The sequence below is a fragment of the Typopeltis vanoorti genome, chromosome 10 (genome assembly GCF_054136105.1).
Source record: "Typopeltis vanoorti isolate ZY-2024b chromosome 10, IOZ_Tvanoo_1.0, whole genome shotgun sequence".
NCBI lineage: Eukaryota > Metazoa > Arthropoda > Arachnida > Uropygi > Thelyphonidae > Typopeltis > Typopeltis vanoorti.
The window spans coordinates 39,291,682-39,311,891 of NC_143558.1; the positions used below are offsets into that span (position 1 = coordinate 39,291,682).

The 20,210-nt window shown below is 33.9% G+C and overlaps 1 protein-coding gene across 3 annotated transcripts in view; it reads right to left on the reverse strand.

Moving 5' to 3' along the window:
* The window catches only part of LOC150102353 (leukocyte tyrosine kinase receptor-like), a 535,474-nt gene that overhangs the window by 129,630 nt on the left and 385,634 nt on the right, over positions 1–20,210 (reverse strand). For all 3 annotated transcript variants that reach the window (XM_090398770.1, XM_090398769.1, XM_090398768.1), the window contains one exon: positions 3,718–3,928. In XM_090398770.1, the coding sequence (XP_090254896.1) occupies positions 3,718–3,928 (211 nt within the window). The remainder of the gene's footprint in view (positions 1–3,717; positions 3,929–20,210) is intronic.

A 20,210-nucleotide genomic window follows, 5' to 3' on the forward strand; every position in this document is an offset into this window, starting at 1 on the left:
TCTTGTTCATTTCCCTTGCGAAGTCGTAATCCCAAGAATGCGTATTATTATTAGAACTTCTCCTGGAGTCAAATGTGATGTTTATTCCTCAAAACAAAAGTCAAATTCATTTCATGAAATGTTAGATTTTAAGCAACGTTAAATTAAGTATTGAAATGAAAGAATATGAGTTGTGCTGGCTGTTTCACAACTGTAAGAATGTGTTTTCTAGAATTAGTAGAACTTCGATAATTTTACGATTTTCCCTTGGATTTGTTGACATAACCAATTAGGCTATCATTTAATCTTCTGAGTCATATGTTTGAGAGAAAATTTAGTTTACCTTTCGGAATAGAAAACTGTTTATCTCCCTCTCTCTACTATTAAATATTTATGTTTTACTTGAAGTACTTCATTCTAATACTATTGAGCAACATTGCGACAAGCTGAAAACCTACTCTAGAAGACCAAACATGCGACTCAGACCCATATCTGATCGCTGTGAAAGAGAAGCTTCTATTCCACTCGGCTACAGAAGTCACAATGTAAATCAGAGAACTCAGTTCTGGCAAGTGTAAAATTATGCAGTTTCATCTTGCTGCACAACAATGTTAGGAGGAATGTTAAAAGCATCTCTTCTTATCATTCAATGAAATCCCAAATCTCTAAGAAATATTATAATGTGAATACTAGCGTCCTAAGTACATAAGACGCTAATGGAAAATTGTGTGTGTGTGTGTGTGTGTGTGTTCTTTATTTACTACAATTTTTTTGGAACAATGTCTGAATATTTATCTCCGTTCGCATTCCATATTAAAAAGAACAACAGCAACAAAACAAAAAAACAAGAATGCGATCGATCGTTTAGCTTGTTTCTTTGTAGATATTGGAAAAAGGCATACGGTACTACGGTGATCATTCTCCGTAGCGGGAACACCGTATGTATTTTTATGTGAAATGTAACGCACAGCTGAGTCCGTCGACAGTTTATTTTAAGCGACATACAGACTTTTATTGTGAGCTCGAGTCTCGGTTAGGTTCCCCTGCCGTTGTTCTCCTGCTTCTTGGCTAACACCCAGTTATATCAGATGCTGGAGGCATTTTGTGTGTGTGTGTGTGTGTGTGTGTGTGTGTGTGTGTGTGTGTGTGTGTGTGTGTGTGTGTGTGTGTGTGTGTGTGTGTGTGTGACACTTCCATTTTGGCCTTTATCTAAAGCAGCCGGTATACATACAAGCGCCTTTTAAACGTTCATTGTCTGTCTTTTTTTTGACGCCCCCTCCCTCCCCTCGTCAAGTCGTAATGAGGTGACATAAAATGCCTTTTCAGACTATTCCCTCCTCACCTATCTGTTTCCTCTGATGCAAGCAAGAATAAACCATTTCAAGATTATTTTTAACCCTAGTGGAAACATTGTTTTCCCTAATAAAAGATCTTCGTCTCTTCGGCTTCACCACATTCCACTTAAGATCATACTGCAGCAAAGAAAGAGAAAAAAAGAAAGAAAGAGAGAGAGAGAGAGAGAGAGAGATTGTTTGTTGTCTATTTTTAGAGAATTTTGTAGGCTTGTTTCAGATGAGATTTCGTTATTATGAAAAGAATGTAATTGTATTGCTTCAAGCCACTTCCTGGAGCTTATCCAGAGATTTCATTTTTTTATTCTTGAAAAGCAATAATTGGTTCGCAAAAGTGCATATCAGCCACCTACGTACGACTCTATTGTAATTTAACTCCACGTATAATCAACTATTGCATTTTGAGTATTTTCAGCATGTTATATTATAAAAAAAAACAAAGACATTACTATCTTACAATCAAAGTTTGCTAGCAAATTTATATTCATATATATATATATATATATATATATAGCACTGTCTATAAAGATATCACGTGTGTCTTGAAAGAGATAAAACTAACCAAAACTGTCTGGTAATCTATGTAGCTAAGATGCCAGGCAAGTCGATGAGCAAACCGAGGTAACTGTGTATTTTGGTAATTTCCAATTACCAAAACACAATTTTAATATTTTTGAAGGCAACCCAGCAATCAGCAAACTAGTAACCAAGCGAAAGTACACCTTGTGAACAGCAACCGGCACATGTGGTAGAGTCGTTTTTAAACGAATGGAATCCTGTTTAATATCGCAGGTATTAATCCCATTGTCATTCATGTACTGATTTCTATATGAAGAATTTTACGTAATTTGGTCTATCTTCCTTAAAACGTCCTTTGTAATAAGGACGAAACAATTGCTATATATAAAAATAAACATGACCAATGAGTGTATTTTGTTCTTTAAAACATTGTTACAACGGAAATTCGAATTATTCAAAGCGACAGTGTAGAGCATTTCGGCGTGTCAGCGGATGTGACATCATAATAGTAAGGTAAACAAACTCAGCCTAGTAAAATATATAATTTACATAGTAGTATTATATATGCAGAGTCAAATACTAAAATCAAGTCTTTTCCTACTGTTACATCTACCAATGTGTTTTTCTCCATCATTAATGAAAATTCAATCCATGATGGTAAATTTCTAATACGATTACATCCTTATTAAGGAGGAGCGGAGTTATATCCTTTGAATGTGTTTGGTTTTTTTTTTGGGGGGGGGGGTTAATACTAAATAAACAATAAAGTTAAACTAATCAATGAAGTAAAAAATGGAATCATTATTAATTATACACTAACGAAATATTTGAAATAATTCTTAGGAAGCCTGCGAACTTTTAATTAACTCACGGTCTCTAGGGAGAGTAAACAACATTGAGAGAGCTAGGATGATAAACCCTGCAAACCAATAATTAACAGCTTTCAATAATTATTTTCTACACTTGGATATTATCACAGCCACAGTACAAAAAAAATCAAGAAAACATCAGAAGATAAAACGCATTATGAATTAAAATAATAAAATCAAATTAATTGAAGAAAATTTCGCAATTGGAAAATGATCATTTTAGTATTCAGTTTACGAAACATTTCCCTGGAAAAAAAATACGAAGACGACCTTATTAGCGGAGTTTTGATCAATTTTTACAGACGGCTGTACATGCGTGCTATTTACGAGAGAGAGAGAGAGAGAGAGAGAGAGAGAGAGAGAGTATAAAACCTAACACGAGATCTCTTCGTGTTTCGTTTCCTTCTAATGCAGAAAAAAAAAAAAGGCTTGCAAAACTGCTGACGGCAAAACTGGGGATGCCGCCACGAGGGTATCATATATCACAAGGACATCGCACACTACCATCCCATTATTTCGGTAAATTGTTAAGCGTAGCAACACAGCGCCACTTAGTAGAATTTTTCCTCTAGAGACCAATTAATTATCTTCTTTTACTTGCAGTCACGCTAAAATGTTCCAGGTTAGTAAATGATATGCAATGTTTTAAGGGAAGTGATTTGTTGCAGAAAATGAGGGCCAACGAGTGTTATAATTTTATAAAGTCGACGCACGGTTAAAAAGAACGAGGATTTGAGTGCTTCAGTTTCTAAGTTACAAACTGTTGCAGTTTGCGTAAAGATCGCCGAGGGATATTTAAATCCTCTCATCATTATATATATGTAACTGTTAGCAAATAAAACATATGCTATTTGAAAGATATTTTGTCTCCGTTTTTTTTTAAATCTAAACCTTAAACTGAGAATATTTATATTATTACATGTTAAAATTGATGTATTAAAATTACTTATAAATCAAATGATGCAGAAATGATATAGAAGTAAAATATTGCAACTTACATGTTATTGTTGTTGCCCGCAATCTCTGCTACTTCCAACGTATTGTTCTCTGTGGTTATCAGGATTTTCATAGATCCGTCAGCCATATTGAGCATGTGCGTCCACACTTCCAAGTGACAGTGGGATTCACTTCCACCCAGAAACCAAGGGCTGCTGATTTCGAATTGCACTCTGGATGCAGATTTCGTAACACCATAATAAAGATAATGTCCTGTTACAAATAAAGACGAATTGTAATATCGATATTACAGAAGAAACTAGATATTACTATTTTTAATCTGATTGGTCTCTACCAGAGTTTAATAAGATTATTTTCAGATAAGGATGTGATATTTTCATGCCATGCTAATCATATGAAATTTATTCGTTTATGGGAGTTAATATCACCTTAGTCCTCAATCAAGAGATAGTATCTATTCACGGAATAAATAAAATGGCATGAACATATTATATCCATACCTAGTATCTGAAAGGATACTAGGTACTAGTATATATAGGTACGAGTATCTACTAGTACCTAGTATCTGAAAAGAACTTGATAAATTCTGACAGAGAACAGCAGGACTAATAATTGAGCAATGATTTTGTTGTTGGGCTTTTAGATTTTTTAGACAGTTATTTTCCAACCAAACTAATATATATAGAGAAGAATAAGAATATTATTATCCCCCATTTGAATTAGTAAAAATAAATAAGAAATCGGGGTATGTACATTTTCTCAGTTCATTCCATGTCTTCATTATTTCTACATTATAGCATGTATGAATTTACACTGAATACTAAATAAGCTTCATAACTAGACATTTATCCCAAGTGGTGTTGAATTCAGAAGGTTGAATTTATGGATGGTAAGTAGGCCACCCATAAATTCAAATATCGATGGAATTACAGAATTCGTTTCTGCCACTAAACCACTCCTAATTTCCTACGATGCGGGGGTGTGTTTGCCACCGATATTGATAAAGATATCGACTCAGTTAGATTCAGTACATAATGTAACTGTAAATAATTAAGTTCTTCGTGTCATTTTTGAACCAGTTTTATCAGATCAATTGACGACAAAGATAAATCAGAAGGTGGCATAATATCCAATGATATAATGGAAGGTCCGCAATGCGTAATCCCCGAAATTTGGAGAGCATATGACGAAAATATTGCTAAATGATACTGAAATACTATATTTGTTTTTATTACTATATCCGAATGTTTCTCATCTTCAACTATTGGAATTACGACTGAACCAAATAAGGGTATGAGTACAAATGCCTTCTAACTACGTATATTGACCGATTTGTTTTGAAGAATAAAAAATGCGAGTTTCCCTCCGGAATGAGACTGGCTAACTATAATTTGAAAGTTCTTATTAGTTTCATAGGATCCTAGACGAGGACCGAACCAAGATTTCCAACGGATAAGGAAATACCATGCATTTACACCATTAAATGTAAATAATTTTGTCTGTGAGGTCCCGAACTTGACGATACCCCGACTTCTTTTCAGCACACCATTGGTCATTTTAAAGTGCTATCTCATATTATATGAGACACATTTTAAATATACAATATTACCATCAGCAGTCTTTCTGAAGGACAAGAGAGAGACGACATCCGTCAGAATCTTTATGAAAGAATTAGCTCGAATGAGCTGCTATAATCTTCGGATAGTCTTGTTTTTCTTTTAGCCTTGTTAAGTGTGAAATAACGCATACAGTCTTCTATGTTCTCTTATTAAAGGAATAAGAAAAATAGGAGATTAACGTGTTAATTGAGCTCTGAAGTTAATAGTGATGATATGAGCTGCAGTAAAGAAAATTTCTTTACAATTTCGAAAGAATACAGGCCTTGAGTTGTGGGAATACTAAGCACTACCTAGTCGAAGCGTGAGTGTTTTTCCAAGACCTTTCTAGTAAGTTTACATTTGTTTAAATAGCAATTTTGTTCAATTTAATTTAGTTCAACATACTCTTTTCCCCTTTTTTTACTTACTCTTTCTTTCCAAGTTTTAGTTATTGCGCCGTGCACTACGCATTTCAATTTTGTACTTAAAAGTTAGGGAAAAAAAAAAAAAAAAGAAAAGCGAACTGCGGTTGCCATGGGGATTTCATATAAAACTAATCTAAACCGAAATCAGTTTTAGTTGGAAGATTTCTTTCTACGCTGCTTCTAACATTAAGAAGCTCCGAGAGGTTTCATAAAAAACAATTGCACCCTAACATTAAGCGTCTTCAAAACGATCCAAGTCTTTTTTTATTTCCGATAAAAAAAAAGCAAACGTAAAAACAAAATTATTACAGATATCGGTATCGCAAAGGGGAAATAGCGGAAATAAATGTCTAGAAGAACATATTACTGTGGATAATACAAATATTTCACTGAAACTTAGATTTTATTTTATAAACGATGTTCCATAGCTAGATATTTCCTAGATATACTTTTTTTATTTTACATTTTACGAAAGAAATGGAAATAAAAATAAATGTTGTCGTTTAAGATTGAAAATAGCCAAAATCAGTCATTACAAAGTTTAGCAATAAGTTATTAGTAATTTTTATTCAAAATCGAAAAGATATTAAGTGAGTGAACTATTAACTGCTCATATTTCAGTAGAAATCCTAATACCTTCTATAAAATACATCTAGTTTTATTTTTTTTTAAAATTAACGCTAAAAGTAAGAAATATGTTATGGTGTTAACTGTGCAATCTTATCCTAATAATACCAGGTATGATCAGAAGATTCTGTGTATTCGCATTTTATTAGTACAATGTTTATAAAAGTCCTACTACAAGCACGGGTTGATAGTCATCGTTTATTATCAGTGGTAGAAAGTAACATTTGATACCAGTAGCATTACATAGTTAAAGTTATAAATCGAAGGAAGTGTAAGTAAATGTAAAATGCATTAGGTAAAAGAATAAAATGTCTTGTATTAAAATAATTTTTCCGTTGACAGCTATATTATTTACGCTATGTTATTTAAATAAAATATTTATAAGATTTAGGAAAAGTAATTGTTTCACCTTTATTAATCAACTATAATCATCCTCAGCTATTATTCTTTTGAAAGATAAGTTGCATTGAGTACGACGCACGTACATTTACTCTTTCAGATAAAGTGACTAATACGCATGTCTGCAGACGAAGAACAAAAGGCGTCTGCTCATGTTTACAGAAACAATTAAGCGGAAAACCAAAATTAATTTTAGTTTGTGTTAATTATTATTAATGCAATTAGTAATATTTAAAGAACACTGACGTAGGAAAATTAATCATCGGATCGCACAGAATATTCATTTAAATATGATTAACCTGTTCATTATTATTTTTTAAATTTCTCGCTTGTTTGTTATCCTGCTTTGGAATATTTTTGCATCGCAAAGATAAACCCATCAAGCGCGCGTCCATTATTATTGATCCTTGGAGGGCTTACTTAAGTGTTCAACTATTTCTTATCAACTTAAGAATACTGATAGTTTAATTTAATATAGAAAGACAAACATAATTTTAAATTTACAGTAACTGAGTAAACAATATAACAGCACAGGTGGAAGTGGCACTAAGTATGATGGTTCGTCTTTCTTGCTAACAAAATATATGTAAAGGAATGCTTCAACTCAAATATTTTATCATACAAATAAAAGTAAACCATTTAAATATAAACTATTTGAATAAATATATGAAAACTTTTTTTTCAAAAAAAAAAAAAAGAGGAGGGGAGAAAATAGAGAAAAATATATGGAAACTAAAAATGTGGAAATTAAAGAAATGAGGATTAAAATCAAAATATACATAAGGTGATTTCATAATGGTCTCGTATCAAGGATGAACTACAACATTTAAAAAGGAGAACGATAAAAAATAAAGACAAAAATATTAAAATAATGGGAGTACGGGGTATGAGCCGTTTTGACTAAGTGGCATATTTTGGTTTTTAGTCCGCATATCTTTAATTTTCGCATTTTTATTTCCCATATATTTTTATCTCTAATTTACCCCTCCCCCACCTTTGAAAAAAAGTTCTAATGTATTTATTCAAATGATAGTACTAAGTGATTTAAAGTTCATTATTCATAGTTCATTTTAATGATTTATAGTTCAGTTATACGATATACTTTTTATCAATATATTTCTGATGCCCTTCATAAAAAGTCAATCTTGAGGATTCTACAACTTTATGTCAAAGATTATTCCTTTTATATTACTTTCTTTTAATTTATGTTTTAACATACATAAAATCAATGTTTTAATTTAAATGGAGAAAAAAGCCAATGACATCATACAAGAGATACCCCTTATGAAAGTAGGTAATATAGCCATAAGTATTAATATCAATTTAGAGGAGCTGCTGACACTAATATGTTTTATGCTGGCAATAATAATTGATGCATTTTTGACTGGACTTGTTGCACCTATCTCTCTCTCTCTTTCTCTTTTTCGGTGCATCATTTTCGATGCAAAAGAACCTCACATGGCCGTTTCCAAAATCAGTTTTACGTGTTCCAGCTGCATGTCTATACAGTTACGTATGCCAGCTGGCAAAGATTTTAGTTGGTTGAACGCCTTTCTTAAGTGTTGTTTACATAAATGTGGCATCGCCCTACTCACCAGGATGACTCTGAACACCCGGTGTGGGAGAAAGTGGTAAATCTCTTTGCAGCAGGCAATTTCCCTAGAGATAACTACCATGTTAGCATTGCATTTTTAGTAATGAGTTTTGTATTTTCAAAACCTTGAAAAGAATTTAAATGCATAGGAACATATTAAATTTATTTGCCTGCCGATCCCTACCCAAGTTAGAGTTCACTCAGGTTTGGAAGATTTCAATATAATTTTTAATACCAAACATAACTTATTTATTTGACAAAATGTGACATTTATTCTTTGTTTTAATTCTAAGCGTATCACAAAATTAAAAAATAAATAAAAAACTATTTATCACTTAAAAGGTTTTGGACTTCGATAAGAAGTTAAAAAAAAAAGAATATTTTAACCTTTTAATTCCGAAGATTAAAATGATGATGCCACATATATGTACAATACTTGGGATATGCTATCGATGATTCAAGCCTGATTGGGATTGTTCCCTAGCGATAAATATTATGAGGAGCGTACAGACATGTTTGCAATTTTCTGTGGAGCAAAAGAAATGTCCGCACGATACTTCTATCCATTTATTGAACGCTTTCGCGGAATCTCGGTTAAAGAGCATTAAATGGGAACGGAACTGTGAATATAAGAAATTAGATAAACTGCTCATAGACGCTTCAAAAGCATTTTACTGATCATGAGAAACTTAAAATAGATCTATTAAAAATAATTACAAATGAACAGTGGTGTATTTGGGCCGAAACACATCCTTGGGCGTGTCTCAGGTACTTTTTTCTTTTCCTACCCAGATATTTTTTGAAAATTAATATTTTAATTTTCTCTTTAAAATTTTTTTTAAAATTTTATTTATTGTAAAAATATTATTTAAAATTGCTACATATTATTCTGCTATAAAATTTATTTGTACATTTTTTTTACAAATTTATAGTCTCCCGAAGTGTGGGTAGAGCGGTTAGCTGGCCATGAAGGTAAATAAAACTTACTGGTAGCCCTCTTGCATTTTTATTCGTGCTGCACTACTGTTTATAAAGATATAATAATACCATTAAGAAATGTTTCAAGTTATTATTTAATCAATAATGAAATAATATTTAATAAATAACTTCCTCCCATACACAGGCTAGATGGATAATAAAAGGTAGAGTGATAAAAATCATCCCTTGATCTGGCAACCAGGTTATGCTTTAGAGTGATATGTCAGTTATCAGTTTAACTTTACATTATGCACATCAATCGGATAATTTTCCATTTGATGTGAGAAAAAAAATCCATATGATTTAGGTTCCTTTTACAGACATTTTAGGATAGTCAGTCCTATTGTCTGCTTTGTGTTAATACACACTATCGCAGTTTAAACTAGTCTTTTTAAAGCAAAGTCAAGCTAAAGGAATGGACACATATTTTATGAATTCCAAATCATTCCTATAAACATTTCTTATACAGAGAATTTTGTATTAAAACATGCATACATTGCTAACAATGTTGGCAAAGTAGGCAGCAGTTTTCCTTTTCCATCTCTCTGCCAATAACATTCACAATGTGCAATACTCGTAATTTACTCTTAAATGAGATAATTATCACAGTTTGATTTTCGGTAGTTTTCCATTTCCGGCTGATTCCTCAGTAAGATTTCTTCTAAGAATACTTGAAATCAAATACAAATATATTGCTTGTGATGTGTCTAAAAACAAAATGACAGCATTTTGGGTAATTGTTCGCGTATGGAATTATGGGTGATGGTAAGAGATAAGATAGAGTATGGAATCCTTGGAATTTCCCTAGGTGACACTTCCGTCAATGACGTCACGTTGTCTCTTTGGTTAGACTGTGGAATTGTGGGTAAAGGTTCGAGTATGGAATTCTGAGTGATGTTCAGATTTAGTTTATTTCAGAATTTCCGTGGGGAGACCATCCATCATTGAAGTCACACAGTGTCTTTGGTTCTAGCAAAATTATGGGTAATGGAAAGAGCGTGGAATTATGGGATGTGTCGGTATTTGTCAGTGACGTGAGATGAGTTTTTTGTATTTGTGTGGCATTATGGATAATGATTAGAGATTGAAATTCTGGGAGGATATTTGGTCAAGTGTTGGGGTTATTGGCTCGAGTGTGGAACTATGGAAAAATATTTGTCAATAGATAGCAGTAGACATTTTCTAAAATAATTAATGACTGGATATCAGTGATGTTCCCTCACCCCTCTCAAACACACAATTTTTTTCTCATATACATAACTCATCTGAATATTTTGATTTGTCTAAAATTTTAAAATCTTCAAGTTCATTACTTTTTTCTAGTTAAATGTTAACTTTATTACAAATTCTAAACAGAATAAATATTAAATATGGACAACACTTCAACACCTAACTTTGTTCATTTAAGTTTAATACACATTTATTTAGCTGAAATATTATTTACAAGTATATTCACAATGAAAAATTCAAACACGTAATTACCTAGAAAATTTTCAGAAGATTTCACTCTTGCTATTTTCCTGAAGAAAGAAAAATTTCAAAGGGTTTTGCGTTCGCTCATTTCTTTATTCTTTATGCGATACACAAAACAGTACAATATAGCACAACAAACAAGACGATCTGCAGCATGAAAGAATGGATTGCATTAAACAAACTGAAAATGCAGCCGATTCTTGTTCCTTATAGGTTTCCAATGTGACTTCATTGAGTTGAAGTGGAAAGGGGACATTATTGTCGTGGATATGTGTGACTTCCTGTGGGTGTGTATGAGTTGAGTGAGTGTTTTGTTTTTGTTTGTTTTCAGTAGTGGCTTATGGGTAATGGTTTTAGTATGGAATTCTAGTGATGTTCAGAGTATAGAACGTTTGGAATTTCTGTGGGGGACTATCAGTCACTGACATCATGTTGTGTGTTTGGTACGAGTGTGGAATTCTGGGTAATAGTTTGCATATGGCATTGTGGGTGATAGTTAGATATAAGATAAGTGACATCATTGAGCTGATGATGGTTAGAGTATGGAATTTTTGGAATTTTCCAGGGAACCCATCCATCACTGACATCAATTTGTGTCTTTTGTTCGAGTGTGAAATTGTGGGTAAAGGTGCAAGTGTGGAATTCTGGGTGATGGTTAGAGTATGGAATTCTGACAAGTGAGATGAGGTTTTTTGTTTGTGTGTGGCATTATGGGTATTTTTATCCATTTTGGCATTAATTTCACAGTAGTAGTATTTTTAACTCAGTTATTATATTACTAATTACCTAGAAATATTTCACAAGATTTAGTTTACACTCTTAACATTTTCCAATGAGTTCAATAAAGAAAATGTTCATTACTCACTGTTTCTTGGTTACATTACATCAAAATAGCTGGTAATGCAAATGAGTCTTAAGAGATGACACCATAGGAAGCACATACATTTGATAAGGCGTTAGCCTGGATAAGACCCAAAGGATACCAGACCACTTCCTGCATAATTATTTCCCAAGTGCTCCTGGATAACCACATAACAATGTATGTAACTTCTAAAAAAATAATCAGTTTCCATCCTTTCAGAGCTATGTGAAGAGTTTTCTCGTGCTATTTTTCTGAAGAAAGAAAATTCTGAAGACTTCTGTGGCTCATCCATTATTTTACTTTGCTGGACACAAAACATCACAACACAATATGATTACTGTATTATATGAATGAATTGCAGTAACTTGAAAGGCACTCGACTCGATTGTTATTCTTTATAGTACTGTTTACCCTGACCGTTTCTTCAAAAATGTAACATTCAAGCAGATGACTCATGGACATGTTTTCACATGCTGCTGGATGTGTTGATGTGATTTTATCTTACTTTGTGATACATAGGACAAAGCTTATCTCTGTACCTCGAATGGTTTTCTGTATTATTTATCGTTATTATGTTAAGTATTTTTTCCAACTCAAATAAAGTAATTATTTATTATTGTTATTATTATTTCAACTGAACATTAGGTCTGATACTATACTTTTCATGTTAAATCTTCTGCACTAAAAATTCTGGCTATTAATTTAACATCCGATTCTTTGTGCTTCCAAGCTACTTCTGCAGCTGAATTTTTTTCCCCAAAAAGATTTACACAGTTTCTTGAAATACTTGAAGGTTGCAGATATTTGTTAGTGATAACACTTATCTCAAACTGATAACCTCTGTGGTTATCCGTTTGGGTAACATCACTAACAGATATCTGCAAATGGAGAGGTCACTCATCTCCCCTTGATTGAGCATACATCTTCTAGAGGAGAGGGGGGGGGTGAGGGGGGAATTGTAGGGAAGTGTGCCATCACCCTCCTTGACTACCCCGTCACACTTCACCATCTAATGCTATTTTTTTCCATCCAAACAATTTCGGACATATGAGTGACAGAACTAGTTACTTGCTCTCTTACATCAAAAACACTGTTTGAGCAAGTAATATTAGAAATTCTCGCTGGTGTTTTCAAAAATAAAGAGAAGGTACATTTTCTTTTCATTTCACACAGTTGTACATGATAAAAGTTTAAAATAATGTGGCTGACAGTCGAAACTTATTTCAAAACTTTATGACCCTACTATACTACAGGCAGAACAAAAAAAAAAGACAGAGCTAGCAAACAACGTAATTGCAAGTTTTTTAATGGATAAAGTACAAATGAATTAAATAGTGACAATTTTGTTACTATATCAGATGTATCCAACAGATAAACCGATTATTATTTTAGAAGATACATACATTGCAATGTAGTTATCCAGGAGCACTTGGGAAAAGTTATGCAGGAAGTAGTCTGATATCCTCGCCTACTTGCAAAGAAGAGTAGACTATTAATTGGACATAGGAGACTGTTATATTCTCAAATGCCAAGATGGTGAACTAATGTCGATGATACAGGAGATGGTGGAAGTAAAGATTTCTCTATTAGTTGTGAAGAAGCTGAGTGATTTTCACCAAAATGTACAACACTGATAATCATTTACTATTTTCGGAAACTGAATTACCAACTATTCGTATCATGGGAAGAATTATTGCAACTCATTTAAATTCATTGATGATTAAATTAGACCTTCAACACTTTATTCAATTCGATAAAGATTTTTTTTATTTTGGGACATTTACAAACACTATATGAGGACTGCTTGTGTATATCTGCTGTCAAACAATACATGGAAAGTTTAGGGAGGCATGGTGTGATATCCAAACTAACACCTTACCAAATGTATGGAGCTGTGCTTCCTATGGTGTCCTATCTTAAGACTCTTTTGTGTCACCAGCTATTTTGATGTAATGAAACAGTGAGTAATGAACATTTTCTTTCTTGAACTCATTGGAAAATGTTAAGAGTGTAAACTAAATCTTGTTAAATATTTCCAGGTAATTCCATGTTCAATTTTTTCTCTGTGAATATACTGGTAAATAATATTTCAGCAAAATAAAATATTGTAAACTTAAATGAAGAAAGTTTTCTGTTGTTATGTTTTCCACGGTGAAATTTTTACTTAATTATGCTGTTTAGAAGTTGATATAGAAATCCCTAACTTTATACCTTAATGCAATTCTGTTTAATTATTTTAAAAAAGTTAATGTTTCTTTAGGAAAAAGTAATGAACTTTTAAGATTTAATCATTAACACAAATCATAATACATCATAATACAAGAAAACGTAAATGTAAAAAAAATCACTACTGTGAAATTAATGTTGGGAACAGGAAAAAAATGAGGAAAACTGATATCTTGTCATTAATTATTTTAGGAAAATGTCTAATGCTACCTATTGACATTATTTGAGTTATATACATAAAAAGATTATTGGAAACATAGATTTCTGCATAATTATGATGGAAAAAATATTCAGGACTTTTTTACTCAGTTATTTTGCTTAGAAGTTGATATATCATTTCATAATTTTATCCCTTAATAAAAGTCTGTCACTAAGAACCATATAGGAGTAAGGGTAAAACACAAAATTAATAGGCAAATCTCTTCATGAAAACTCGATGTTGGTTGCCCATGGTACTTACTGTAAATATTTCGTTCATATACTCAAATACCAGAACTGATAATCTCAATTAGAATGTTGGTGTCATTAGCATCACAGAAGGACTGCACATAAACATCAAAAGGGAGGATATGAGTCATGATTAGACATCGTTGACTTTTACACTCACATAAAAATAACACTATCATCTAAATTTTTAGATGTTTGGAACTTTCTAACATAGAAATTAAGAAAGTATACTACATAGCTAATATCAGTTGAAATAATAATAAATAACTATTCTTAGATGTTTATATATCAATTCATAATTTTATCCCTTAATACAATTCTGGCACTAAGAACCAAATAGGAGTAAGCATAAAGGAGTGGGGATGGAATGTCACTGTCATCCCTGTCTGTTCTTATCAGATGTAGATATGAAATATCACACACTAAAATCACCAAATCATACTGCCATAACTGCAGGAAATGAAAGGAAAAAAAGCGAGGAAAACTGATATCTAGTAATTAATTATTTTGCTTTTAAACTGAAAACAATAATCATCTCTTTCAAATAAGTAAATTCAATTGTGAATTGCTCGGAGAGTTAAAACTTACAAATGCTAAAGAAAAATATCGCAGTTCTAAAGTATAATCTTTGGAAGTTGAAACAGAGGAATTAAGTTGAAAATTATAGTACCAGACCTAATATTCAGTTGAAATAATAATAAATAATTATTTATTTGTTTGGAAAACATATGTAACATAATAACTGAGTTTTTTAAAAAAAGCACTACTGTGAAATTAATGCCAGAAATGGAAAAAAAACATAATGCCACACGCAAACAAAAAACTCATCTTACTTGTCAGAATTCCATACTCTAACCATCACCCAGAATTCCATACTCTACCCTTTACCCACAATTCCGCACTCGAACCAAAGAGACAACGTGACATCAGTGACAGATTAGTCTCCAGGGGAAATTCCAAGGATTCCATACTCTAACCATCATCGGCTAAATGATGTCACTTATGCTTATCTTATCTCTAACCATCACCCACAATGCCATATGCAAACCATTAACCAGAATTCCACACTCAAACCAAAAACACAACATGATGTCAATGACTGATGGTTCCTCATGGAAATTCCAAACGTTCCATACTCTAAATATCACCCAGAATTCCATACTAAAACCATTACCCATAAGCCACTACTGAAAACAAACAAAAACAAAATACTCACACAACTCATACACATCCACAGGAATTCACACATACCCATGGCAATAACGTCCCCTTTCCACTTCAACTTAATGATATGATGTCACATTGAACAAGAATCAACTGCATTTTCAGTTTATTTACTGCTATTCATACTGTACTGTACTTTTTTGTGTATCCCATAAAGTAAAAAATAATAATAATAAGCGAACCCAAAATCCTTTGAAATTTTTCTTTCTTCAGGAAAACAGCAAGAGACAAATCTTGTGAAATATTTCTAAGTAATTGCAGTGTACATGTTTGAATTTTTCATTCTGAATATACTTGATTCTGAATAAATAATATTTCAGTCAAATAAATCTGTATTTGTAAACTTAAATGAACAAATTTAGGTGTCGTTGAAGTGTTCTCCATATTTAATAATATTTATTCTGCTTAGAATTTGTAATAAAGTTAATATTTAATTAGAAAAAAGTAATGAACTTTAAGATCTTAAAATTTTAGACAAATCAAAATATTCGGATGAGTTATGTATATGAAAAAAAAAAGTGTGTGTTTGAGGTGGGGACACCACTGATATCTAGTTGTTAATTATTTTAGAAAATGTCTACTGCTATCTATTGACAAATATTTTCCCATAGTTCCACACTTGAGCCTATGACCCCAACACTTAACGAAATATCCTCCCAGAATTCCGATCTGTAATCATTACCCATAATGCTACCCATGAACATAAAACTCATCTCACATCACTGACAAATACTGACACATCCCAGAATTCCATGCTCTGACCATTGCCCATAATTCCATGCTAGAACCAAAGACCCAACGTGACATCATTGAAGGATGTGTCACCGAGGGAAATTCCAAGGATTCCATACTCTATCTTATCTCTAACCATCTATCTTATCTCTACTACTTGTATGCATTGCTCAAAGAAAAAAAAAATACACGAATATTTTAATGCCATTAAACAAAACTATAATAATATTTTTTTTTATTTTACATACTTGTAAAGCATAATAGAAAAAAATATTAAAATTCTACATGCATTTTTAACGATATGGAGTACCTCAAGGGCTCACTTTAGTGAGTACGGCATGGCAAACCCGAGGTACCAGATGCTGGACCATGCCTTACTTAATGTAATATACATCTGTTATATTATTCTGTAGGCTGGTCCCTCCCCTTCTTTCTTTGCTTCTTTCTCTTCTCCTTGCGCCTTCCCCCTGATTCTATTAGAATATTCGAGGGCTAGGAGTGAATCTTTCCTATCTTGCTAAGTCATTTCGTCTTATGCAGCCACCGAAGGAGGCAAGCTAGCCTCAATAGGTGCCGGTCCCAAGCCCGGATAAATGGCGAGGGTTGATGTCAGGAAGGGCATCCGGTCGTAAAACTTCACTGCCAGCTCTAGCTATGATATGAGTCAAAGAGAAAATTATATAAGGAATAGGACGTACCCCTTAAGCGCCGCGCAGCCACATCGCCCTACAGCTGCGAGAAGTGGACGAGGGCTACCGCATCAAGGGCGGGTGCGGTTAAAGAAGTGAGCCCAGCAGGTGGAGAGCATGTTGCGAGTGGGAACACTGAATGTTGGAAGCATGACTGGAAGGGGAAGAGAGGTGGCAGACATGATGATGAAGAGGAAGTTGGACATTTTATGTGTGCAGGAGACAAGGTGGAAGGGGGGAAAGGCAAGGAATTGGGAGACGGATATAAATTGTTCTACTCTGGAGCGAATAACGAGGGAAGAAATGGTGTAGGAATTGTGGTGTGTGGCAGAATGAAGGGCGAAGTACTGGAAGTGGGCAGAAGGAACGGCAGGATCATGCGAATGAAATTAGGTCTTGTAGAAGAGCAGGTGGTCGTATTATGTGTATATGCCCCGCAAGTTGGCTGTACAGCAGAGGAGAAAGATGAGTTCTGGAACGTGTTATATGAAGAAATGAGGGAACTGGAAGAAAACGAGATGGTGATTGTCAGAGGAGACTTGAACGGACACATAGGGAGACAGAATAGAGACTATAAAAGGGTGAATGGTGGCCACGGAGTGGGAATGATGAACCAGGAAGGAGAGAGGGTTGTGGACTTTGCAGTACCGTTTGATCTGGCAATTGTGAACTAGTTTTTCTACAAGAGGGAAGAACATTTGACAATATTTAGGAGTGGTAACAACAGTTCACAAATTGACTACATTTTGACTAGAAGAAAACATCTTAAGGTTGTGAAAATTATAAAGTAATTCCAACAGATCAAGTGGCACAGAAACACCGACTGCTGTGCGCAGACTTTAAAATAAGATCGAAGATAAGAACCTCTGGAACCCATGGGATGAAGACAATTAAGTGGTTTCGCTTAAAAGAAGAGAGTGTGAGGAATCGTTTTAGGGAGAGGGTGTTAGAGAGGATTTCGGATGGACTGGAAAGTGTACAAGATTGGTAGAAACATAATTCAAAAGTAATCCTGAGCTGTGCAATCGAGGTGCTTGGTGAGACATCTGGAAAGATTAGAGAGAGCAGAAAGAGGGTTGGTGGTGGAAAAATAATGTACAAATGGCAGTGACAGCTAAGAGGAAGGCAAAGCAGAAGTGGGATGAATCAAGAGTGGAAGAGGACAAAGAGGTGTACAGAGAGAGAGAGAGAGAGAGAGAGAGAGAGAGAGAGAGAGAGAGAGAGAGAGAGAGAAAGCAAGAAGCCAAGAGAGTTGTGGCACAGGCGAAGACCATGGCATATCAAGATCTGTATGATCAATTAGAAACAAAGGAAGGACAGAGAAAAATTTACCAACTAGCAAAATGTAGAAATAAAGCAGCAAAGGACATCTTACATGTGAGGCAGATCAAAGACGCTGAAAGAAGAGTATTATGGAGGAATGTGGAAAAGTAACATCAGCAGGATGGAAGTAGCAGAGATGAAAATGCTTAGGTGGATGTGCGGTGTGACCAGAAAGGATCGTCTGAGAAATGACTATGTGAGGGGAACAGTGAAAGTTACGAACTTAGGAGCGAAGATACAGGAGGCAAGGTTGAGATGGTTTGGTCATGTGATGAGGAGGGAGCTGGTAGAATAGGACTTCAGGATGAAGCACTTGGATGTGGTGACAGCCCAAGACAGGAGGATGTGGAGGAGCCTCATCATCAACAGTGACCCCACTTAAGTGGGAGAAGCTGCAGAAGAAGAAGAAGATGGAGTAAAGTGAATATTTCACTCTTGAAAGACGGACAATGGGGTTTGAATATTGAGCTTTAAAGTAAGAGCTCTACACAGATAACTGCTAATTAGAAGGTATCTGAGAAAAAACTATTTGGGCATCCCTATGTTCTCCATCAATCGACTAACCTGTGTGAGACCCTTCCTTCGGATTACTGGAAGCCTAAATGGCTAAAAAGGAACTTAGGTCTTATACGGTATGCAATCTTCGTTAAGTAGGAGTGACGTAATAAAACAGTAGCGAAATGTAAACTTTGAACACAACTTATTTCCTTAGTTAATTTTCGGTATTCAGACCGCATGTTTCAAAACATATAACAAGTTTAATAAAATAAACAACACAATCCAACGAGCTTTGTAAGTCGTGGACTTGCGTCATCAGGAGGTACCAAAACGTGTATCAAAAAGGCTTCGTATTAATCTAAAACTTTTTATTTTATTTTGTTGTCTATTTTTAATAAAATAGATAAGTTATTTGTTTTCATTTGTTGCCCAGTTAATAAAGGGTTTCCTGTAAGTTTAGATCAATTTCCATTAAGCAAAAATAATACTCGGTTCGATGATACTTCTTAAAAATATAATGACACATTAAATGACACTGATGTATTGGAAAACGTCAACGTTTCAATGATGACGTCAAAATTAATCTGTCAATTTTTTTCTATCGATGGTTACATTACACTTGATCTATGAAAGGCAGGGTTGACTTTGCTAATCAGTAGTGACTGCAAGATGATTTCCATCGCCTAAAGTGACAACACTATGTTTAGAGAAGAAGAAGAAGAAGTGAAGGAGCCAAAACTATTCGACTCTTGTTTTACTTGTTTCAACTACAGATCTTACGCAGTGACTTATGTGTCAGCTGGCGAAGATTGTAGTTGGTTTATCGTCTTAAGTGCTGTTTACAGAAATGTGGTACCGTCCTACTCACTGCTATAAATCTGAGCACACAAGACTGGAGTAAATCTCTTTCCAGCAAAAAAATTCTCTAAAGGTAACTTGGCTTTCCTATAGCAAACTTTATGCTTGTCTTTTCTCCCATCCATTTTGCAATGCAATATGAAGTGATGTCGTTTGAGGATATAAAGCGAGTTGTGGCGTGATCAATATCACTTTGTGTTTCATGAGACACAGGCAGCTTTTAAAATGCATTGTATATCATTTACAAGATAATAAACTGGAACCAACTGAATGTAAATGTTTGAAACATCTTTCAAACAAGAGAGAGGGAGAGAGAGTGAGACTAGTAGCTCGGAATCATCTAGACTATAGATTTTATTAAGAAATGCCACATATTTTTTTTTCTCCTGAGTGTAGTGTACGCCTAAAATGTCATCCAATATATTACTGCCTTCAATCCTTAAACTAAACAACCATGAAAGAGGAAGCTAAGCGAAACTTGACTTTTTTTGTGATTAGTGACAAAAAAATCAAACATTTCGTCTTCAAAACTCATTTCGTAAATAATCTTGTCTGGATACCAACGTAAAATAAGTAGTTGT